General features: G+C 34.1%; 1 protein-coding gene across 2 annotated transcripts in view; it reads left to right on the top strand.

Annotated features, from left to right (window-relative positions):
* Positions 1-1,245: 1,245 nt before the first annotated feature.
* LOC118182618 (uncharacterized) overlaps positions 1,246-26,475 on the top strand; it is a 269,407-nt gene continuing 244,177 nt past the window's right edge. For both annotated transcript variants that reach the window (XM_085819175.1, XM_085819174.1), the window contains exons 1-3: positions 1,246-1,403; positions 8,836-9,000; positions 22,636-22,885. In XM_085819175.1, the coding sequence (XP_085675301.1) occupies positions 8,842-9,000; positions 22,636-22,885 (409 nt within the window). In that variant the 5' untranslated portion in view covers positions 1,246-1,403; positions 8,836-8,841. The remainder of the gene's footprint in view (positions 1,404-8,835; positions 9,001-22,635; positions 22,886-26,475) is intronic.

Genomic DNA, 26,475 nt, shown 5'->3' with positions numbered 1-26,475 from the left:
TTTCAATACTGGCATACAATTACATAGAATATTTACAAAGATAATTAAATTTAAGCCCTAAGACCATTCGCAGTAATTAAAGTCAATTAGGATGCAATCACATCGCTCATCCGAAGGCGAAAATATAGAAAAGGCAAAATCAAGGGTTAAATTCATCAATTCTAATGAGAATGCACTAGCGAAGTAAAGCAACGCGGTTTTACTTAATTTCTGAGTAAGCTATTCGTAGGAATTGAAATAATTCTTGCATTTAAACTTGTATTCCACATTAAGATTTAACTTTAAATTAATGTAGATAATTACTGAGAGAATTAGATTTTTGTAGCGTAGTTTATGAGAGATGAGATCATTTGGGGTCACGCGATACGAACCAGCAAATCAGGATGTTGAACCATGGTAGCATAGTAAATTCTTAAATCAATGTCTTTTTAGAAATTTATTGGCTTTTTACAAAATTTTAAACAATATTAAAATGTTTATGCCTTCAAAATAAAAAATTTTTAGAACTAACAATTGTTAACATTTTTTATGTGTATACTGTATGTTGTCGCCAAGCGACAACATACAGTATACACATTCGCGCCGGCGAAACAGAAAAAATCCGAATTGCTTATCTGATAGACCAATAGTCAGAAGCCTATATCATACTGATATGAAAAAAAAAGCGAATTATTCCTTACCTTTAATTCAGGAGTTATTGCTGTCTTTGATGTGGTTGCTCAGGTAAAGTATGGCCTTAATTTATTGATAAGAGTTCGGTAAGTTGAAATTATCCAATAAAAGTAGAATCTTCAGCATCAAATTAGCGAAACACTCAAGTTTTTTTGCAAATCTTAATAAATTAAAATATCCATTATGTACATTTCCATAAACTATCCGTGACCTCCGCCGTCTTCAGTTTAGCTTTAAAACGACAGTCAGAAAGTCGGAAGCTATATACAGCTGACGGAAAAATTTCCGACGAGTCTATCTTTGTGATGACACTAGACTTGCTCATTGTCGAGTAGATCCAACACCGACTCTCTCTAGTAGACTCTACTAGAGAGAGTCGGTGTTGGTAGATCGCAGAAACCGACTTGTTTTTCCATCTCGACGAGCGCCCTAAAATACGATCTTCATCGTCGTAGAGTGATTTTTGGCGAGAGAGTAAAATTGGAGGCGACGTTTATCAGAATAAATACAACTCAGCCGTGCAACCAATATGTAATATTCCTTTTCATTCTTGTAAAGTCGGCTGTGATTCGTTCCTTTGATTTCCCACGCAAAAGACGTTGTATATGCGAAAGGTGGCGCGAATTTAAGCGACTGTAATATTAAAGCATCAATACGAGTACGTGTCAGCATTATTCAAAGTTCAAAAAGTTATTCAAAGTTGTGTATTCAAGATTTTTCGATTTTAAAAGGTAAATATTAATTGTGTTTTTCAATTATGCTATAAAATTAAAGAAGCACAGTGTGATATTTCGAGTAAAAGTAGCAATTTTCAAAATGCATGAATTGCTTCTGTCGCTTTTATGCTAAAAATCTCGCTTTATACTAAAAAAGTATGATAATTTACATTTAAATGATTTTTACTAGCATTTTATGTGAACTAAAAGATTTTTAAGATCCTTTTTCGGTATTGATCAAGTTAATTGTTTAACATTAGTTTCATGTTTTTGTAAAATGTGCATTTAATATGCTTCCATAAACATGATATTAATGGCTTATTAGTTATAACTTTCTTGACAATCTAAACATTTTATTAGAAGAAAATATTGAATAACTTGTGTTTACAGGCTTTGAAATTTAAATGCTGTACAAAATTAACTATCGAGTATCTTAAAACAAATTTTATGTTGCTTATTTTCCGGAATTGAAAATTGGATCTTCGCCGAAATAATTTTTTTTTTTTTTGTTAATATTACTAATTTTGTTAAGTTCATTACGTTCAATCTGGTTCAAATACTTATATTTTTTGTGTCATTTTAAATATTTTCTTCAAGGAATTTATGCTATTTATACTAAAAAAAAAAGGCAGCAAAATGCTATTTATACTATAGCATTTTGCTGCCTTGTCAGAAGAGTTTTAAAAATTAAAAATTATGTATTTGTGAACTGATAATTATTTTGAATTTCTAAGACTAGAAAAATTGTTATGAGAAGTAATTGCTTTTGATTTCAAAAGACTGAGGAATTGTTTTGTTAATATTTTACCTAAAATATTTTGAAAAGTAGTCTTATCAACAAATAAATATTTTCTTACTTAGGCACTTAATCTGCAGAACTCGTAAACGGCCCAGCTGTCAGGCTGCCTAGTGATATGATAATACTATCTAAGATATTTCCATGTGACACTCAATTCATCACTAATCTGTTTTTTAGAATGATGCAAATAACCCCAACAGCAAGATCTCGACATTGTCAAGACAAGCATTACTTAAGTTTTAACTAAAAATCGTGTACACATGTGTAAACACTGTGCCAGCCATACTCAGATGCACATAAAACCCTTACGAGAATGGACAAAGCTTTCATAATTCAAATAAATGGCCTAAAATCTACTGTGTCCATGAACCGTGTAAAACTAGTCTATTTGCTTTCAGACTATGATTTCCCTGAACTGAAATCAGACTTAAAGGCAGTTTACAGAATAAATCTGATCTAAGGAACTTCAAGGCACAAATTGTCACAAGATCGGGAAGGCATGTTCAATTCCCAAAGAAACTTTCTTCTTACTTTACAGTTGAAAATATTTTTCAAAATTTGCTTTTTCACATATCAAGGGGAAAAAAAAAAAAAAAACTCGACAGCACAGATCCTCTGAAATATTTCATAATCTGATATTGTTCCTTTGAGTTGCCATTAAAGGAACTGAGGGGAAACTCTGTGGTTTGTGAGAAACCGAGAAATGTGTGGCGATAGTCGTAAGGAGTGTGCCTGCGTTGCTGCCAATAAATGTGGCACCATTAGCAGAAATTTTTTGAGAAATGCAGGAAGAGAACGGAGGCCGGCTGTCGAGGAGTAGTATGCATATTTGGTCCTGAAATAATGATTCATTTTTATTGTGTATTATGTCTGGTGTGAGAATTTTCAATGTGATATGGACAACAAGGACCTTGTGGATACCACTGGTTTATAAAACTTTAGTATTTTTAAAATTTAAGATGTAGCATTTTAGCTGACAAAAAGATTTTATGGAACTCATTTTGACTCATTTGACTAATTTGGACATTTTTATGTTTTCATTTATGTAATCTGAATGCGAGCTAACTTCTCTAGGAAAGGCCTATACCAGCCCTTAAGTTGATTTTACTGCGCTTTGCCAAATTCTTTCCTAGCTAAGAAAAATAGTTTATATCTATATACAAAGTTATAAAAAATTAAGTAGGCTTTCATTACAATTCATTAAAAAATAAAGATTTTTAATTGACTAAATTATTTTATTGCTTCCTGTTTATTATAGGATATGTGTTATATAACAAGTAATAAAATAATTTATTACTTACTATATACTTGTATTATATACCCATATTTATTGCTTATTATATGCGATGAGGTATTGTGTTTGGCTTTATTTTTTTAATTCTAGCAATAAAATCGCATTTAGTAACACTTTCAAAAACAGAACTAGCAAACTTGTATTACCATCTATAGAATTTTCAACTTGTTTTAAATACCTGAGTGTTTACAGTAGGGGTGCACAACCTTTTTAGCAGAAGGACCACTTACAAAAATGACTTGGTTGCCAAGGGCCATTAGCGTATGAAAAAAAAAAATTCTGGTCTGTGTGTGGGAAGAGTCAATGCAATAAGTTGTTTAATTTGCAAGTCAGACATGTACTGTATCAAATTTAAACTGATTTGGAGACTGTTACATATATATGTAAGAAAGGAGCAGGGTTTCCCTTTCCCCTTGCATGTGCTACCAGGGCTGACACACACAGTTCAGCTTAGAAAAAAAATTACAGTTTATGCCTGTGCATGATAACATAAAATTAGTGGCTCTTCCGTCTTATGAAAAGAAGGAGAAGAACTTAGGCAATGTTGCCCATTGCTCTTCCGCCATTTGGTCATTTAATTCAAAGATTTTAAATGGTAATTCCCGTGAAAGATAAATAATAAATGAGTAGATAAGATCCCAAACTGACACCAAATATATAGTATCTGCAAAAGATTCCATCTCTAAATTCAACGTGTCGGTTAAATCGTTAAAACTTCTCAATTGGATGAAGAGCCGATTCAGTCCCTCCCAAACCACCAAACGCAAACTCTTGATCAAACAAGGATGCAATGGTCAGTCTAAAAAATAAAAAAAAAATTAAATAAGGAGTGCAGAGGTACGTACTTTCTTAAGCCAAGTGGCCAGGTGGTGTATAAAGATTTAATATCTATTTCCAAATTATATTCCAAAACACAGCTATGAGAGGGAGATTCCCTGCATAGTTTCTTTTAGACACACACAGAAAAAAAAAAGTCTCAGGATGTCTTAATGCTTGTTTCTTGTGGTTTCAAATTCACCTTAGCTGTAGGTGTTTAATATACAACAGAACCCCATTATGCCAGAGAGTCCTTTGTATAGAAGGGCTTGATTGAAGCTGATATAGGGAAACCCAAGGAATTTGTTTCTAGGGACAGAAAACACAGGACATCGTCCCAGGAAGTGAAAAGGTGTTTCCTCTTCTTCTCCACAAGTTGGGCAAAGAGGAAATTCGACAAGACCACATTTGTCGAGATGCTTGGCCAGATAAGCATGTCCGGTAACAATTTGAATTACTTGACGTTAGTTCTACTGAGGTGTATGAGTTTACCCGATAAGTTAGGTGTACTGAGTACCAATTTAGAATGAGCACAGTCTGGTAGTTTAGATCGTATATCATCATGTTTCTTCTTTATCCAGCTCCTTACTTCTTTTTTAACAGTTTGATATGAAACTGGGTATAATGGTTCTGGGCCGGACATGGGTAGTTGCAAAGCATCTTTTGCTACTTAATCAGCTAGTTCATTTCCAGCAAAATCACAATGACCTGGGACTCAAACTAAACTAATGGTGTTATTTGCTTGAGCCAGAGAACTGAGATCTGGAGTAAAGTTCAAAAACACAGTTCTGTAACTTGACACGATTAGCCAGGGCAAATATGGCTGATTGGCTGTCAGAAAGAATATATATATTCTTATCAACCGTATTTTTAGCTAAGAGCTTCCTGGCGACCATATTGATTGCCAGAAAATTGGCTTGGAAAACAGTTATTAGTTTACCAAGGTATAGATGAAATCTCCAGATCCCTTGGTTCTTATAATATCTACAGCTCTGGTGAAGTTGGATTTTGATCCATCTGTGTAGCATTCAATTGATCCTGTTGGAATTAGGTCAGTTAGAGATTCTATCTCGTTCCTTTTTGGTATATAAGTCTAGAATAGTTTATATGGAACTACTGTTTTAGTAATTTAGTAATTGCATCTTTGGGCATATAGATTATAGGGATCTCATTGCCCGAGTCCAGGAATATGTCAGTGTGGCTTTTATGACTGAAACCTGTCCTTTGGCACCATGTGCCATTTTTATTACTTAGTTCAAGCTTACTTTTATAAAATTGCTCTAACAGTCTGCAAAAAATAATAAGCCGGATCCAATTTGAAGATTAAGGAACGACGCAATCTGCAACATTAACTGAATTAGATAATTTTAGCTTAGCTTATACCGTCCATTATACATTAAACGCGCATTCGTAAATGTATTTTGCGCATGCGTACACGTATATTCGCAGCCGTAAAGTTCTTACACGAACCAAGATATGTGTTAATAATTAATGCATTTCTCGGTTCTTACGCGAACCGAGAAATGCATTAACCGAGAAATGTGTGGCGATAGTCGTAAGGAGTGTGCCTGCATTGCTGCCAATAAATGCGACGCATGCACGGAGAGTTTACGGAAAGTCATCAACGCGGATCATTCCGGATTATGGGTGTCCGAATTAACGAGTTTTGACTGTGTTGTAAAGCAAATTCTATGAGATGCGTACTTAAGGAAGTTATTAAGAAGAGTTTCAGAATATGTATTGTTGAAATTAAGTGTAAAAAAAAATCTGATAAGTATATTGTTATTTTGGCTTGTGTAGCGGCGAATTTTGTCGTAAAAATCAACACTACACAAAGCCAAAATAACAAGTTAAAAATTGCACAAAGCAAAGCCAAAATAACAAGACAAAAAATTGCACAAATCATATTTACAAAGACCAATGGTATCCATGTACACAACAACCTATTTTCACTTCAAAAAACATCAGAGAATTGCACAAACCCTTGACTTTAACTATGTACACAGCGACCTATTTTCACTTGAAAAAACATCGGAGAATTGCACAAACTAGGTATTGTGCACTCCCTTGACTTTGTCCATGTATATTGTTCAAACTATATTCACTTAAGTTAAAGGAGCAGCCTTACGAACAGGACACTTAATAATGGCTACCAAGTAAACCTTCATTTACACATCAGTTAAGGAATGCTCTTTTTCCCTTTCTTTCCAATCATACAAATTAATCTTACCACATTCAGCGATTTTACCGTCTAAACCACAAAACAAGCAATATACTTTCTAACCAACACACACACACAAGCCCTTAGAAATGTACCGCAATCATGCAACCAATTACATCATAATAGGGTTTCCATAACATTCAACTACTCAGGCTAACATAAATGAAACAACAGCTTGGTGATAAATGAAACAATTTTGTAATAATACAAGGGGTACCCTTCTCTTTTCTCTAACCCTTTTTCTCTTCAAACTTTTCTTGTTACATTATACAAAAGTTATTACAATTTCACAATTGCAGTATTATAATTTCTCTCAAATTATTAACATATATCCAAAATTTGTAACAGTATATTTTCAGTGTATGGCAAAGAAAAATTGAATAAAGAAAAGAAAGATAATAGGTTGTCATTATTTATTTTCAAGTTTTTGTCCCACTTGGAAAGTTTTTATAATTTTCTATTAATTCAACATATCAAAGTTATTTTAAATGTCAAACTTAATATTTAACCATTAGTATGTTTGAATTATAAATTATAACCAACAGAAATTGCTTGCAGATTACAATCTTTAGATTAGATAGAAAATAAATACTAATTTGAATTTTTTTCTTTGTACCATCATTGTCATTATTATTGTTTATATAGGTTTTGATAAATATTTTGTAAATAAAAACCTATAATCACCCTCGAAAAAGAAAGGCCTGTCGGCTGCTTTCAGATTGTGTATTCAGTCCATGTGCCCTTTGAGTTGGAGACCACTGGCCTACGTGACCATGCGCAAACTGACCACATTGGATAACAAGGAAACTACTGTCTATCTACCACTTGAACACTTGACAAAATCTCTACAGGTGTCTTTTACCACAGAAACAGCTCTAATCTATTTTTCGAAAATAACTATATTAAATTTTTTAATACTGAATTGCAAAATGGTACGTAGCAAAGACGAGATTTCGGCATCAGAAAATTTTTTTTTCAATAAGAACATTTAAAATTTATTTATTTTTTATTTTTCTAAAGTAAATTATTTTTCTTATTTAACTGTAATGTTTAGTTTTATTTACTTAGTAATGTGAGTTTTGTGTTTCGTTTGTTTAAAAAAATGTTTATATATGATGAACAGGTACTTCCTTGCTAAATTAATCACTGTGCTTAGTCGCTAAAATTGGCTGTCTTAATTTCCTAATCTGTAACCTGCAAATTTGAAATGTCAGAGTCTTGTGCAGTGGCCGTTTAACAAGGGGAATGCAAACATAACTAGTATAAAGTATTAATAAATACACCATTTATTTACATTGGTTACTATTAATAAGAAAGACAGTTTAGGTTAAAATAACATACGGAATAGCTATTATTGGAGAAGTTAAACAAGAATCAGCGTTATGCTTGTAAATTTTGCAGGACTAGTTTCAATGGTTTAACTATATAACCAGCTTCTTCGGTTGTTTAAGTGCAAATGAATGAGATAGAATATTCTATCTTGTTCATTTGCACTTGAGCAGCTGAAGAAAATGGTTGTGTATTTAAACCACTGAAACTAGTCCTGCAAAATTTACAAACGTTATGCTGATTCTTGTTGTATAACTTCTCCAATTAGAACCATAGGTACCTACATTATGAAGTTAACTGTATTTAAAATCATATGAAAAAGTTTGAATGAGCGTATAAATCGATTTCATTTCATGTTTTATGTTGTTTTGTTTTTGTTTGTATATAGATTGATCTGCAAATATATATGATAATTTTACCAATCTAGCTTAACTACATTTCTTCACAAAGAGATCCAAAAAGCCTTGCTTTTCATAGGGTTAATGTGTTTTTAATCAAAATGAAAAACTAAATGTCATTTTAGTAATAGCCTTCGATGTGTAAAAATGCTAATATTAAGGCAAGCAATATTTTGTTTTTTGCATCATAGTGAAAAAACATGGTGACATCTGAACTATGTTTTGATTAGTTTCAGACTGCCATAAATACTCTTTGTTAGCACTTAAAAAATTTGCTCACATAATATTACTCCTACTGCAAGCGATACAGGCAGAAGGAGAAGGAAACCACCATAAACCTATTGTCAAATTATATCACCTAACTTTTTTACATCCATTAACTTTCATCGCTTAAATTTTTAAAATCTATATTACCCTGGTAGGGATCATCTCATCTCAATCATCGCTGTAGTAAAATTGTTTAAAGGCGGTCTATGCTTCTTTATTATAAAACTTTACATCTAAAACTTACTTTCTTACCATATCGGGTTTTTCTTTTTAAATTGGTGCATAATGTAATAATATGTTCTGTAAAATTTATCTATTTTCAGGAAGCTATGAGTTTGTCTCCAGCTGTTTACTTTTCTCCTGAGTATAATATGGCAGGAGTTAGTAGGAAATTGGAAAGTGAATTTATAAGCATGCAAGACAAAAGTATGTGTGTTTATGCAAGAGTAAGACCATTGCTTCAAAAAGAGGAAGAATCTGGATATAATGTAAGTAATATGCAGAAAATAAAAAAATAAAGTGGTATTTTAGAGCATTTTATGATATTCTGAAGTTTTATCACATGTACACACCTGCGGACTTGCCTATTCTAATTTAGACACGAGACTCCCAATTTTTGACCGACTTCCACCAACCCGATTTACAAACCACCTGAACTCTTTTTATTCTTTAAATTTCTAAGTTTTTTATTTGTTCCACTTAATATTTCATTTGTTTCACCCCAGAACACCATTTCGGCATTTGGAATCTTTTTTTTTTTTTTTTCTTTTTAAAGAGAACATTTTGTCAATGGCTACTGCTATGCATAAAAAGAAGATGCATCTGAAAATGTCTTTAGCCAATTCCAGGGTTCGTACGGTCCTTAAAAGTCCTTAAGTTTTTTGAAATTGTTTTTTGGTCCTTAATTTTGGCCAAAATCGGCAGAAGGTCCTTAATTTTAATCATCTGAAACTTCTGTCTGTTTTTACGACTGCCATTTTGGGTGTGAATTAGCTTTTTGCAATAATATTTTTGGCGATTCACTGGCAAATATGGCTATTTTGTGAATGGGTTCATGAGTTATAATTTGTTCCTATTTGTAATATAAATAATGGTGGGATACTCGAGTTTCTGAGAAAGAAGTGAAACATAAACATTTCAAAATTATTTCATTTTTTTGTAATGAAGAGCTCCCAAACAACTTTCCGCTTTTAGGGATGCGAATTCTTTTATTAACCCTAGAATGCTAACCATTTGTCTCCTGGACGAAGCCCTTTACAAAAAATCTTGACCCATTCCCCCTAAATCACGAAATGGATTGTGCGACTGAGTACCTTCATATGACCTTGGCTACTACAGATAAGGATGTTCCATCTTGCCGAAATATTTTAGCACATAGCTTTTTCAGAACAATATTCGTCTCCCAAACGAATGGTTAGCTGTAACGTTTGAACTCTTGATTCCGACTTAGTCTTTCTCCTCTGTTGCTGTAAAGATGTCAAAGCGTTTCCGTGGAGAAAATTTTTAGGGTAGATCTGAGACTATCCGGGAACTTTTAAAAGAGTTAAGCAATGACGAAAATTCTATTTCTGGGGATGAATCAGAAGATGAAGATTTTATTGAAGTACAAAATCACGAAGTAACATACTGACAGAGATGAAAATGATGAATTTGCAATTGACAATAAAGAAGATGAGGAAACAATGCAAAAAATCCAAGAAGAGGAAAATAAGAAATTGAAAAATGAAGCTGAATCAGGAATTGGTACTGTACCAGATAAAAGTGATTGTTTGGAAAAAATTCCGAATTTTTTTAAGTCATGCGATAAAACTATTATTTATCCAGGCAAAATTCAGCTCACTGGTAAAAACAAATCAAAGTGGTCATCTGTCCCTAAATCGAGCAACACAAGGACAGCAGCTCGAAATATTATTCACTTTTTTCAAGGTCCAAAAGACTCAGCAAAAGAACTTTTTACTCCTTTAGCAACAAATGAGCTATTTGATGCTACTTTATGCGGTTCGCGTTTTAAAGCTGGAATGAGTGAAGTAAGATTCCGATTTTTGCTGAATTGTCTATGTTTTTACTCTAAAGAAACTAGAGATGAAAGAAAAGAAAAAGATAAACTTGCACCAGAGAGATTTGGGATGAATTCATTAAGAATTGTATGGATTCTTATAAACCAGGATCCTATGTTACTATTGATGAACAGTTACTAGCTTTTCGAGGAAGATGTCCCATTAGAATGTGCATACCGAATAAGCCTGCAAAATATGGCATCAAAATAGTAATGATTTGCGATGTAGGAACGAAGTACATGCTAAATGCAATACTATATTTGGGTTCAAATACTCAAAATGGAGGCATTCCTCTAGCATCTTACTTCGTAGAAGAACTAACAAAAAACATTCAAGGGACAAATAAAAATGTCATGATGGATAACTGGTTTATGTCGATACCCTTAGCTGAAAAACTTCTGATGAGTCCAGTGACTTTAACAGTTGTTGGAACTGTCAGAAAAAATAAAAGAGAAATTCCTGAACTCTTACAGTTGCGCTTTCGTAATATTACAACTTCTATGTATTGATTCGACCAAGCAAAAACTCTTTTGTCATACAAAACAAAACCAAACAAGTGCATTATTCTTCTATCTACTTTCCATGAAAAACCAAATGTTAATCAAAAAAGTAGAAAACCGGAAATGATAGAATTTTATAATGCCACAAAAGGGGCCGTAGATACTTTGGATCAGATGTGCAACAATATGTCATGCAGTAGGAAAACACGCCGATGGCCTCTTTGTATTTTTTATGGCATGATAAATATCTGTTTAGTGAATGCACATGTCATATATGTGCATAATATGGCACGCAAATCGGAAAAATTATTATCCAGAAAAAATTTTGCGATAAAGCTCGGTGAAAATCTTCTTGCTCCATGGATGAAGAAGCGTCTCAACATATCAACTTTGCCCCAATCAACAAGGACTGTTATAAGTGAAATTTTAAAATTGGATATAAACATTAAACCACCCGAACAATCTGAAACTAAAAAAAGGAAAATTTGTGCATTTTGTCCGTATAATTTGTGCAGAATGACTCGCAACTTTTGTCTAACATGTTCCAGAGTTATATGTGGAGAACATCACGCTAATATGTGTAAAGATTGCTTTGAAAATAAATGAATCATACTTTCTTGCTCATTTGAAGATCGAGAGTCATGAAATCAGCTTCAGGTAGTATATTTTAATTTTTATTAGCTTTTAAAATAGGTTTTAATCACACCTACACATACTTAGTCTGAGAGACGAATGGTTAACATTCCCGTAAGTTTTTCGAAGGGTAGCATTCTAGGGTTAAACAGCTCTAAACTTGGCGATTATCAACATTTGGCAATTTTAAGATTGGTTTCTATACAAAATTTTTAATTCCGAGATCTGGCAATTTTTTGACGATTTTTTTAGAACATTCTAACGTTGATAAATTTCATTGAAATAATGGTACAGTCAAAAGTCGTTAATCCGGACTCGTTGGGATTTCGGCGATTCCGGATTATCGATTTTTCCGGATTATAGATCATCAGTTTAAATCTGGAAAGATGTCATGCAGAAATTATAAAATTAAAAATATGAAACTGTAATTTATGAAATAAAGAACAAGTATGATCTAAAAGGTATCAAAATTTACAAAAAAAAAAAAAAAAAAGGCTTAATATTTATTTGTTTACTTTATTAAACATTTCTTTCAATGTAAGTTGTTTAAGTTGCTTCGTTTTATGTGATAATACTTTCTCTTTAATTCTATAAACAGACATAATTTCTTGTTCAGTTACAAAGTTCCGCTGTTCAAGTCCCGTAATTGCTGTCCCAAGAATACCGACTAACTTGTCAATCGAAAATTTTTCGTTTTCACTAACCTCTCTGTCACCTTCTTCATGTCTTTATCAATTTTTTTGCAGCAATTCCACTTTTTGTTTGATGGACATCGGAACATACTTTTGTTTTGTAGATCCTTTGGGAGCTCCAGTATCGGAAATTCTGTTTGACATAATCGAAAGTTCAGGTTTACTTTTGTAAAATTGCTCTTACAGTCTACAAAAGTAATAAGTCGGAAATAATTCGAAGATTAAGGAACAACGCAATCATCAACATTAACTGAAATAGAAAATTTTAGCTTATACCGTCCGTTATACATAAAATGCGCACGCGAAGACGTATTCTGCGCTTGCGCACACACATATGCGCAGTAGTAAAGGTCTTACGCGCACGCGTAAACGCCTATGCGCATGTGTCAACGAGGTGCATGCGGAGAAAGTTTTTAGCTTTGAGGTCCGGATTATAGATCATTCCGGGTTATGGGTGTCCGAATTAACGACTTTTGACTGTAATATATTGGAATTATATTTAAGAAATAACATTAAAATAAAGCATTTTTATTTTTCACTGTCATTATAGAGTTCCATTTTGGCCACAAATTATACAATTTTTTTGAATCTGAAAATTAAGCAAGGAATAATGCTATAAAGCACAGTTTACGAAACAGTTTTTAGCAAAAGCAAAATAGCTATGTAATTAATTAAAAATGTCTTTTGAATTTTTTCATGGTAAGAAGTGGCCCACCAGCGGCCGAGCGGTAAAGTCGCTGAACACTGGTAGTTCGGTCCGAGGTTCGAATCCCGCGAACGGGCTGGCTGCATGGGCGTTTTCGTGGTTTTCCCCATGTGTAATGTGTATACGAGCCAGTTTCCCTTAGAAAGTCCTCCACGAAAGGCATCCCTCCCCTTAGGCAGATAGCCCTAGTGTGCTTTGCCATAATTAAATACACCATACACCACAGCATGGTAAGAAGTTTTCAAATTTCTCAGAATGATCAGAATTCTTAGAATATGTATCAGTTTTCTCTATAAAATTAATTTCACACTTTTTTCCCTCTGATTTTTTCTAAAAACATTTCTGGATTTTTGCTGTTACAGAATTGGTAATTTTTCTTTAGGATTTTAGACTTTGAAGCGTGGAAAGTTTAGAAAGATTTCAAGGCAAATTTATAGACCCATGATTCTAAAAGATTCCAGAAAAATGTCTCCATGGTAGTAACACGCAGTTTCTTACATTTTGGAGAACATCTGGAATAACAATGAAAACATAATAGTTGAATGTTTAACTTCCGATTCTAGAATCGCTTTCTTAACATTTTTATCTTCCCTTTATTTTCTCTACTTTTCACTAGATACAAGCATGGAAAATATCAAAAGTACTTCTAATCTTATCATATGGACAGGCATTATAGAAATACATTTTTTATCAATAAAGAAATTGAAAAATTCAAAGGATTCATCTAATATGTCTTAATGCATCATATACAGAGCTGGCGTTAGGCATTTTGCCACCTGATGCAGTCTCTGTGAATCCTAAATTCTGATGACTTTCTAAATTCTGCTTTCAATGCCTGCTCTAAATTCTAAAAGTTTTGCCATTTCTAGATTTTTTTTGCTCAGTGTGTCCCTAAATTCTAAAAATTATGCTATACCAGCTCTATGACCAGACCTTACCATATGTATTTCATATTTCTTCTGAATGTTCGTATTACTAAAGAAAGAAAATTAGCAGCTTTTTCCATACATTCTAAATGCATTTCACGTCTGTCTGGGGGGAGGGGAGGTCGGACTATTTAACTTTTTCCAGAGAAAGTAAACCCTCATAGGTAGTACATTGTGGAGAGGTTGACAGGAGATAAAACATGCAGAAATGAATGAGAACATTGTTTTGAATATTGAGATAAATTTCTAATTGTTAGAAAACATGCTTAAGGAGAAGAAAATCGATTTAAATTAGCCAAAATGTCTGGGCAGGCCTTCAAATTAAAAAGACGCATAATTATTTTGTTGAGTTTTATGTCTTGTAGCTTTTAATGTGTAATTATCCTAATATTGTTTAAAAATCAATGTCATAAATTGCATGTATTTTAAACTGTGAAATTTTTTGAGATTGTGATATTAATAGAGTTTTTATCAAATATTATTTAAAAATAAATTTAATTTAATAGTGGCCATGCAAATCCATAATGACTAAGGTTATCTAATACCTAATTTAATTATAATTAAATGCATTCCCTTAAAAATTATCTCTCTATATTAAAGCAAGTTATTGCCTTTCATTAACACGTTGAGCCCGGCGTCGGTCCCTGGGGACTGGCACTGGAATTTTCGTTTGGATGGCGCCGGTCTGCGGGACCGCAGTATTAAAGTTAAAGAATAAGTATAGTCTCAATGACATGTGATCAAATGTAGTTTTAATGAAATTTATTGAAACATCCTAAACAAAAATACGGCTTAGCTTTGCACATATTACAATCTGAAACAATTATTTTGGTAACATTTTTGGCTATTTTGCATCCAAATAGTTTCGAATTGTCACCATAACATTTCGAGCAATACTTTCGGACTTTATGTGCGTCTCCTTCTTTTTGGTATAATTTATGAATAATTTATGTCGGCAATATTGCACCGCTTGATTGCTCGCTGCTGGCTGAACGGAAAGGACAGCAAATTCGGCATTGGGCTCAACGCGTTAACCTTTACTGTGGTCACAAGGTAAAACACAAAAATATAAAAATTTATCTGAAACTTATTCTTTGCATCTAGTGAGACTTAATGCAAAACAACTTATCACTGCTAATGCTTTAGTGGCTTAACCTTAAAGTATATGAACTGAGTTACAACCCCTGGAACTCTACACAAAGCTACGACACTAACAGCGTCAGACAGAGGTCAGCTAACTTTCAAAACTTGCTTACTTGTGCCTACATCAGGCCTTTCAAGTTTGTTCTGATCAACAGGTTTCTCTATAGGCAAGCAGGAGTGGTGACAACAGCCAGTCTTTTGTTATCATACTGATTATGATTTTAATGCTCATTTTAACCTATGCTGCTTCACATAAAATCTACTTACTATTTACTAAACCTCTAGGCTGTGCAAGTATGTGACAAAATGAGACTAAAAAAAAAAAAAAAAAAAAAAATTCTAACTGTTAATAAAATGTAACTAAAATGTCACTTATATTCTTTCAAATCTGTCCAGTTATTATAAGTGTAAAATATTTAATACGAGGGCTATCCAGAAAGTAGATTACGTTTTGGAATAAAAAAATAAACAAAGTATAGGAAACAAATTTTATTATATACAGATGAAAGCCACACTCAAATACTACTTTTCTACATAGTCACCATACAAATTAAGGCATTTATCGTAGCGATGTACGAGCTTGGAAATTCCTTCGTCGAAAAATTCGGCCGCCTGCGCCTTCAACCACTTCGTTACCTCTTCTTGCAGCTGTGCGTCGTCATCAAAATGCTGCATAGCCAGCCACTTCTTCATTGCTGGGAATAGGTGGAAGTCGCTCGGTGCCAGGTCGGGACTGTACGGCGGATGAGGAAACAACTCCCACTTAAAAGATTCAAGAACTTTACGAGTGACATTTGCCGTGTGGGGCCGGGCGTTGTCGTTAATCAACAAGATCTTAGAGCTCAACATTCCTCTGCGCTTGTTTTGAATTGCTCTTCTGAGTTTTTGGAGAGTTTGGCAATACCTTTGAGAGTTTATTGTAGTGCCTCTTTCCAGGAAGTCCACTAAAATTACACCTTTTCTGTCCCAAAAAACAGTCGCCATCATCTTCCTTGCCGACATTGTTTGCATGCATTTCTTGGGTTTTTGGGGAGAACTTGTGTGCCCCCACTGCATTGATTGCAATTTCGTTTCACAGTTCACATGTTTCACCCATGTTTCGTCACCAGTAACGATGCGATCGAGTAAAGAGTCACCATCCTTATGGTAAGCGTCCAAAAAGTTCAACGCTGCAGCCATTCGCTGATTTTTGTGGTCCTCTGTCAAGATTTTTGGAATCCATCTTGCACAAAACTTGTGGTAACCAAGCTTTTCGCTGATGATTTCGTGCAACAAACTTCGCGAAATTTGTGGAAAACTCAAAGAAAGTTCCGTTATTGTGAAATTTCAATTTTCACGGACTTTAGCATCGACTTTTTCGAGAAGTTCGGCGGTCACTATGCTGGGTCTCCCACTTCGATCTTCGTCGTGAACATTGGTTCGGCCATTTTGAAATCTTATGACCCACTGACGCACTCCACCTTCAGTGATAATGTTGTCCCCATACACTTCACGAAGCTGCCGATAGATTTCTATCGGTTTACAGTTTTTTGCAGTCAGAAACCTTATTACTGAGCGCACCTCGCAGCTCACGGGATTTTCAATTAACGCAGACATTTCAAACCGTCACAGTATCTGAACGGAGCACAGCACGAACCTCTCACTAGCACGGCTAGATGCAGGCTGAACTGCGCAACGCTCTGACCCCAAGATGGCCGCGCTAGCCCTGCCCCTAGCGGACACAGACGGAAACGTAATCTACTTCCTGGATGGCCCTCGTACTACTTGATAAATTCATAAAATTAATTTTATTCTCAAATGTATTAATAATTATGTTAATTAAGTTATGTTTAATAATAATGCATCCTACTCACGTTCAGGCATAGATATAATATTTTTAATTGGATTTACTCAGTTCCCATTTTCTCATAGGTCCATAATTTTTTTCATTAAGGGCCCTTAAGACTGTGTTCAGACGGTGGCGTAAAGGGCATAGAGGCATAGTCATAAGGGCATAAAATATGGGAATTCAGTTCGCACTTGCGAGAGCGGCGCATCCGCCGACAAGCTGTGGCGGTCCCGCAAGTCACTTGTCTGCGATTCTGCAGCGTGTGCAAGATACCCTGGATGACCAGAACCATTTCCCGTCGATTGGTTGAATGTGGCCTGCACTCACGGCGTCCGTTAAGAAGACTGCCATTGACCCCACAGTATAGACGGCAACATTTAGAATGGTGCCAGACTGGAGTGATGTGAATGACAGAATGGCAAAACGTGTTCTCAGATGAGTCACGCTTCTGTTTATCCAGTGACAGTCGCCGTCGACGTGGAGACAGATCTAATCTGGCAGTAACTGTGGAACACCCCACCGCACAACAACGTGGCATAATGGTTTGGTGTGCTATTGCCTACGATTCCAGGTCACCTCTAGTTCGTATTCAGGGCACTATGATGTCCCAACGATACTTGAATAATGTAGTGAGGCCGGTGGCAATCCCCTACCTTCAGGGGCTGCCTAATGCAATTTTTCAGCTGGATAACGCCCGACCACACAGTGCTTGCATCTGCCAACATGCTCTGCAAAGTATACAGATGCTTCCCTGGCCACCGTACTCTCCTGACCCGTCACCAAACATGTGGGATGTGATTGGACGCCGTTTAAAGACTCTGTCCTTACCTCGTTCAGAAGCCAAACTGTGGCAAATGGTTGAAAGGGAATGGAAAGCCATCCCTCAGGACACCATCTGCACTCTTATTGACTCTATGCCTAGACGTGTTTCTTTGTGCATCGCTGTCCGTGGGTGTCCTATACCCTATTGAGCCGATGCTGTTCTCACTCCGTATTCTGACTATCAATTTGAAATAAAAATCACTTATTGCTGCTTGCTGTCTCTGTCGTTTTTCCAAATTTCATCACTTTCTGACCACTCCTTCTTGGTGTTGCATTTTCAATGTCAGGCAGTGTATTAACTCCTCCATAAACATATGCTCAAATTTTTTATCGACTTCAGAATAAAATTCACTATCAGAAATATAGCTATTTCACTCTGAGAAAACGGATTGATCTTTTTTTATGTAGAATACGTGTCTGAAGTTTTCTTTTTAGTTTTGAATGTTTTTTAAATTTTTCGATGGGAAAGCATTCACAAAATCCATTTCTTTTGCAATAGCAGCTAACATTCCTATAAAAGAATTGTTCTTTGGCATTAGTAATTATTTGATGCACGTTTAATGTTCCAGAAAGAGCTGGTATTTCAGATGGTAAATTGGATGATGGATGGGACTGAATGGATGCCATTTTCATTGATGAAGGAAATCTTGACCACTGTTTTGCCTTATGGGCATCAAAAGTGTCTTCTACATAAGATATCAAACTATTGGACATTCTTTTAATTGCTGCTCCTATGCCATAAGCAGCTCCTTTACCATGGCCAGCTTCAAAATATGACCAAGTTCTTTCTTGAAAGCCATGATCAAATAGCAAGTGTGTAAAAGATAAAAATTCCCTTTTTTTGATGATACTGTGTGCAAGAACCATCATAAAAAAATGAATGACTGAAACATTAGGTGCTCTGACTTGTAGCTATTCCAGCACTATCTTCAAGTGGGCCCATATTGCAGCTGGATGCACCATAGAGAAAATTCTGTACTTCCCTGAATTTGCAGGCATAATTTTCTGAGAAATCAACATATAGAAGAGCTTCATTTTATTTTTTCACATTCTTTAGGCTGAGAACTGCTGATTAATGTTAAAGACGTGTTTTTTGAAGCATATTAAATCAGCTTTAAACTTTTCAATTAACAACCCAACTAATCCTTCATTTTTTTTATATATATTTTTTTAACACATGCTTCTTTTTTTTTTGCCTCTAACAATTTCCGCCTCATCTCTTCCCTCCATGAATGCTAATTAATACCAGTTTTTTAGGTACATTTACTGCCACTCTTTTATCATCGCATTGTGTGCAGTTTTTATACATGCAAGCCATAGATTTTACATTGCACAATATAGATGAATATGACTACTGAAGATGATTTGTCTGTAATGCCTGTTAACTAATTCGCTTTTGTGCTTTTAACTTAAAATAAGAATGTACAATACATGCACATGTATTCCTATTCTCAGCACTAGGTGTAAGGGCATGGAAAGGATGAAATCTATTAAATGTTGGATATTAAAATATTGAAATTTTCACTACACAATTTTTTGTATAAATTTTTCATTGTATTAATTAGCCCACCAGCGGCCGAGCGGTAAAGACACTTAACACTGGTTGTTCAGTCCGAGGTTCGAATCCCGCGAACGGGCTGGGTGCATGAGTGTTTTCGTGGTTTTCCCCATTCGTAACGTGTATACGAGCCAGTTTCCCTTAGAAAGTCCTCCACGAAGGCATCCCTCTCTTTAGGCAGATAGCCCTTGTGCGCTTTGCCATAATTGAATAATCCATCCAATCCAATCCATTGTATTAATTAAATAATGTTTGTGTCACTTCTTTGTTATTGTTTCTCTTTTGCTTGCTGTGGCCCTGCTAATATCTTCACATTCAAATAAATTAGAAATAAGTTTTTCCTTCAAAGCCAAGTTCTTGTGTCCTTTTCCCCCCACACAAAATTTAATGTTTACATTTGAAGAGTTAGATACCTTCTGTTTATTTTAAATTGTAGTTGTTTCTAAAACTGATGACTAAACATTCCGCAAACAATATTCAGCTTGCTTTTCATGCCAATACTTCCTTTGATACCTCCAACCTCTCACTGATAAGTCACTGATTTTTTTGCAAGTAATTTTTTCCTAAAGAATAGAAAGAACTTTTCTAATAATTTGTATACAAAGTAAATATGAATTCATCAATATTATTAAGTTATTTTGTCTATTACTTTTTCATAAGTTATTACAAATATCATTGACTAAATACCATAATTAACAATAATTTACCTTTCATTATCATTGTTTTTTGGCTTCTTTATATTTTTCTGGATTTTGTGTCAACCTTTCTGTATTGCACTTTTGCTTTTCTGCAGTTGTTAAACCCATCCTAGATGCTAAAACAACACTTATTAACCACAGTGAGAAAACAATGTCAAGTCCAAATCTGTTACCAGTAACATGGTAAGACTTGACAAGTAACGGCTTTGACATTCAAATCAAATTATTAAAAAGAAGCTCACTTGCATAATGTGTAATTTAAATGATAATACAAATATCTTCTAAAAGTATCTAATATACATTTTTAAATATAAAAATGAAAAAAGTACTTTTTAATATTAAAAATTATGACAACAAATTTGAGAAAGAAAAAAAAAACTTGAAGAAAGCTGATTCTTGCCACTGCTATAATGCTTCTCAACTGAAGGGGGAAAAACGGTTAGTAATAGCTGTTTGATTATTTTATCTGCATTACTGAATATGCACTGCCACCTTTAGGCACATTTGTAAACTAATTGTGTATAAAAAATCTAAAGGTAACAGACTTGACGTGAAGTGGAAGACAAATTATTTTTATTGATTTGCTAAAGAAAAAAGCTTCTGCAATTAATTTTTATCACGAATATAACACACTAATAATTCATATTTAAAATAATTAAACTGCTTTATTTAAAAAATAAATTAGGTTACAAAACAAAGAGGTTGAATAACATAAAACTTGAAAGGGACAGACATTTTCCTCTACGGTCACATATTTTAAGATTTATATTAAAAAAATTTCAATTGATTATTTTATATTTTAAATTGTAGAAATATATTTATAGTCATCTTTATAAAATGCTTTGCTCATATTAAACTTTAAATATTAACTTATCTTGAATTTTCTTCTTCTAGCACAGTATAAGCTAAATTTGAAAATGGGCCATGCATTAATTTGCATAATGGAAAAGTATCGTATGTGTATATACCATATCATCTGTTAACTATTCTTATAAATAGAAATTACAGTTAAAAAAACTGCCAAAATATGTGGCAGATTCATAACGGAAAACTACCAAACTGTCTAACATTCTATTATCAAAATACATAACGGATATAAAGCAAATAAAATGTTTTTCATTCCCAGATGCCACTTGTAAAGAAATGGTATTTCACAAGTGGTCATGCGTATAAAAATATTGTATATTAATAGGTAGTTTATCAAAGCCTTTGGCCCAGAAACTTGGTGGCCATGAGTCCAAATACAAATCAACTTTATGTCAGACATCCTGTGCAGAATGGAAGATAGCACCAGCAAGATGTAGTTGCAGGTGTGGAAAAAGGGTAGAAGTCTGAAGAAGCAATGTTGTGCTTATATGGTGGGTGTTTCAAAAGATCTCATTCTAATCAGAGTCCAGCCAGTGAATGCACTCATGCAGTCTTGTATTATCTTGATGGAACATTACCTTTTTGTGTCAGAATTCAATTCGATGTTTGATTCTTGATAGCAGCATCAACACAGAGTAGCATCTCGCTGTACACCTTACTATCGAGGGTTTTACCTTTTTCCAGGTACTCTTTATGGATAATACCACAGCAATCCCACCAGATACAAAGCATGATCTTTTTGTTACGCAAATTGCTCTCTGTGATGCTGCCGACGGGCTCACCAGGTGCAGACCAACCTCCTTCTTGACCTGCATTGTTGAAGTAATTCCATTTTTCCTCACAAGTGACGATCCGGTCCAGAATTTTGTCCTTGCATTGATATTCGAACAGATAATGCAGGCCCGAACATGTCTGTCCTTATCTGCTTGAATCAGCTAATGCAGCACCCAGCAATTAACTTGTGCATCAAGTTTATGTGATGCATAGCTCGACTAATGGACATGGCACTAACGTCTAACTCCTTATCAAGCTCTTGAGTGGTCTTATATTGATTTTCTTTCACAAGTTCTCGCAGGCGGGCCTCACCAGCATTAGTAGTCCGGCCAGAGAGCTGTGCTTCTTGAATATTGTAGGCCTTGTTTTTGAACTTTTGGTACCAAATGTTCACAATGTCAAATACAGCATTAGTAACTAAAGCTGTACACACGATTTGGTGATGTTCTATAGCTGACTTTTTGCAACATAACTAGAAGTAAATGATGTTTCTAATCTGGTAGTGTGATAGTTCTATTTCAGACACCTTGTACTTAATGATAACAATATTTTTTATGAATTTAAAAAAAAAAAAAAAAAAAAAAAAACAATGTTCTAAAGCAAGTCTCTTCCTTTCAAATGCCAAAAATCTTTTGACAAAATATATTAAACATGCCAACGTGAACTTTTTTTGCAGACAGTATTTGCGGTGGCAGGAAACTTGTTAAAATCTGAGGTAAAACCCTATATTTATACTTTTCCATTAAGCACATATATGCCAAAATACGTGGCAGGTGCATAATGGGAAAGTACCAATTTATCATGTGGAAGTGGGCTGTTTCTGGAATGGGGATGTTAACATTAATATGCATTTGATCTTAGTAGTTTTTGGGTATGGTTATTTTTAAAATTTAGAAATTAATCACTTTTTCTATTATAGGCATGCATTGGAGTTATAGATGAAGAAACTGTGAGAGCTGTTGTTCCACCAAATTCAGTGAAGTATCGCACTCGTAACCAAGACATAATTGAAGATTTTAAATATACTGCTGCTTTTGGTCCTGAAATTGGGCAGTTTGTATTCTTTGAAGAAACGATGTGCAATCCAATGCAAGATTTTATTGAAGGGAAAAACAGCCTTATTTTTAGCTATGGTATAACAGGTTCAGGAAAGACCTATACATTTCAAGGTGAGAGATTAAGTGTAGAAAATGAGGTTTACAGAATTTTCTAAATCGTGTTTAAACTGTAGAGTTGTACGAGCTTATTTTATTTTTCTTCTAGTACAGCAGTCCTGAACCTTTTTTACTTGTGTGCTCCTTGGCTTATCATCTGTGCTTATTCCATTATGTATAATTAGTTACTAACATTTACATATACAGATATGGTAATAGTACTATAATATAGAAACATATGAAATATGGTATATGTTGGTAATTACACACATTTAATTAAATTAAAAAAAAACATGAACACATTTAATCAGAACCTTGAGGCTGTTTGACAGCACTCGGTAGTTTAAAAAAAGGGGGATCAGGAGATGACAAATATACTATTAAGTCTGAACTTATGCTGGAAAATCTGTTCCTGTATTTATTTTTTAAGTAAGTGCATGAGAAGAAAGCCTTCTTTATTCATACGTTTGTGAACAGTAGCAGAATAGTAATTGCCTTATTGAATATTTCATGGTATTCTTTCAAGTCGGTTCAGAATGAGATAAGGAATTTCTCTTCAAACTAACTCAAGTGATTACAGCTTTTTATCTTTTCTGTGTTGTTCAATGTATTAATGTAGACCTTTAACATATTTTTTTCGCATAGCCCGAGACCCTAGTCGTATGCCACTAGGGGCATATATATGACAGGATGAGAAATGCTGTACTAGTAAAATAAAAAATTTTTATATTCTTATTCCCCCCTTTCCAACAGGCTACTATTCCAGAGTTCAGTTCCTTAAAATCATTTGTTTATTTATTAACAGTATTTTTAGTTAATTTCAATATCAATGTTTTATTACAGTATTAAAAAATTATTACATTTCAAATAGAAAAAAATTATATGTTTACTTTTATCTGTAATTTGTATACAACATTCAGTCTTTAAATCAGAATTTCATTTTAGGAATTTATAAAAGCTTATTTATTAAGTGTGTTTAGAAAAATATGTAAAAAGAGAGGAGAAGTAGCTTCTTACAAATGTGCCATACAGGAGCTGGGATTAAACAGTTGTTCCAATGATAATGTGCAACAAATATTAAAATATGCAAAAATTAAGGATAAGTTTTTCACATGTCATGTTGCGCAGCAATGTTTTTAATTTGTATGTAGCTTACAATAACATTTGTGATGTTTGAGACTGAAGAGAAATTACAATTGTTGACCAAGAAAGGACCAAAAGAGGAAAATGCATTATACAAATGCAATTTTTTAGCACAGCAGGACAGAAGAATTCATGTGACAGGTGGTAAGCAAGAGATGTGTAGTTTTTGTCAGGACATAGATCACTTTTGATTGTGTACCATTTGTTTGTTTTTAGTATGAAATTGTTGATAAACTGTTCAGGCATTATGGCCTGTTCCTATTCTAATACCAATAAAAACTGGAATTGTTGGTAGCTGGAGACATGTTGCCAGATGTCTCTTTAGAATTGGATTTAGGTCCAGAAATCATTCAGGTCAGTCCGTGAAGTGATTTTCATTCTTCAACAGCACAGCAACAGCCACTGTGTAATGAGATGTATTGTTAATGTCAATGAAAAACAAGTCCAGAGCATCTCAGAAGAAATGTGCAAGAGGAAAATCCTGGGTACAACAGAAGTCTGAAGTGACTGAACACTCTTAAAAGATGTCGAACTTTGTATGGTTACCAACCATTAAGGCTTCCCAAATGAGAACTGACATTTCCAAACTGTTGCTTTTCAATGATGTGGGAGTGGTGGAGTGTGTTCCTGTTCTCTCCTGATGCTCTGATGTTGCTGTACCCCTTCATTAGTTTCAGATGAACAGCTGTTTCAAACAATTTTTCTAACTATGGATTTTCCCCTTCCATTTGCAAAAAAATATTAAGTTGCTGGTTTTCAACAAACTATCAGCACTGAATCTCTCATCATTTTTAATAGAGAACTAGTTTCTGCTTTACATGATAACCTCTCAAAGTAAATCGGGCTGATTTATATACTGGGACAAAGCAAGAAAATAGCAATAAACAAATTGTCCTTCCGGAATGTTTTGAATGTGGGAGCCTAATCTTTAGCAGAGACCAAATCTGTTCTTATTCATAAAGAACAGTTGACTCCTATTCTGAACTCTTTAATCACTGTGTTATGCCACTACATGTGAAACACTATTTTTGTTAGGTGGGCATCAATGAGGCAAAATATTGATCACTGAGAGAACAAACCACTCATGCGTAATCTCCTGGCCACTGTAAGATATGATATTGGTTATCCAGTATTATGTTGCATTTGTCTTGCAATATCTTCTATTTTTGGTTCCCTGCTGTTCACTTATAGAATAAAATAATTGATCCTTCTTTGCAATGGTTGCTTGTGGGTGATGAATGATATTAAACATTCGAATAGCTGTTTTTGTTGTTTTAAATGCCACCTAAGCTTATGACATGCTGTAAGCCATCTTGCACTTCTGAGCTACCCTAGCCATCTTTTGGTCTTGTAGCTTTCCACTATTTCAGGTTTCAGTGAAGTCATACAGATGTATCTATGGGACTGTTTGTTAGTCATATAACAATGGTTCAACTCAACGTGGTTCCAACCAATGTAAATTGTGCGATAAGTTTTGTTGAAATACTGTGCACCTAAATGATCATTGATTTTTTTTTCAAAGCATATAGTAATTTTACAGTAAATAAACCCTTGATTACATTTACAAGAAAAGAACTTGGTCAAATTAGAACTGCTGGTATTGTATTTGTATGCCATTACAGTTTGTTATATCCAGTTGTTTGCATTTTGAGCTTTTGTATAATTTTATGTAATTGTGACTTCAGGGGAAACCCTAGTTCGTGAATGTAATTAATTCTATTGTTTGTAAAACTAAGATTTCTCCCTACCACCACCATAGGAATTAGTGTAAAATGGATTACTCCATTTCTTGACCACAAATGATTGCTAATTTAAACTTTTACAGCAGTTTTGTGCAGTTATAAATCAAAACTAATGGAAATCATTAAATGCAGGTTGAAAAGAGAAAAATACAGTACTAAACAGACAAAAAATTAAATTATGATAGATGTATGAAGAAGAGTTGGCAGCATAGGTAGAAGGTGGTGAGGAATAGAGAGGAAAAAGAAATTATTTGAATGGGTGTCTCCTATAAAAACATCAGGCAACTGTCATTCTGCACTTCATTTTTGTTTCTTTGTCCATTCTGCTTGAGACTTGCTGGGTTTCTGTCACTAAAAGTCCATCTAATATGATTTGTTTTTGTCTACATTTAAAATGTTTTCAAAATGAGAATTAGCTTGCAGAGTATTGCTAATGCTTAATCAAGGTAATATAGTTCAATGAAACTTTGTACCATATCCCATTTTGCACAAATTTTGCAGGCCAAAGAATTAGAATCATATTTGTTTCCTTTCTCTTCCTCTGAAGACATTCCTTCATAATAACCTTGGATTGCTGTTTCTGAAATTCTTCCAGTTCTTCTGAAGTTATTTTTGTGATTCTCTAATAAATCCTCTGTATTTTCTTTGTTAACTTGCCCATGATTTTCTTTATGCACACAGTATTATTGATAAAATGATTCTCATTGTCAGAATCTTTAA

The sequence above is a fragment of the Stegodyphus dumicola genome, chromosome 6 (assembly GCF_044657685.1).
Source record: "Stegodyphus dumicola isolate Sdum_Otavi_A_Nest chromosome 6, ASM4465768v1".
Lineage (NCBI taxonomy): Eukaryota > Metazoa > Arthropoda > Arachnida > Araneae > Eresidae > Stegodyphus > Stegodyphus dumicola.
The sequence above is the reverse complement of the archived record's forward strand: the minus strand, read 5'-3'. Positions and strand labels throughout refer to the sequence as shown.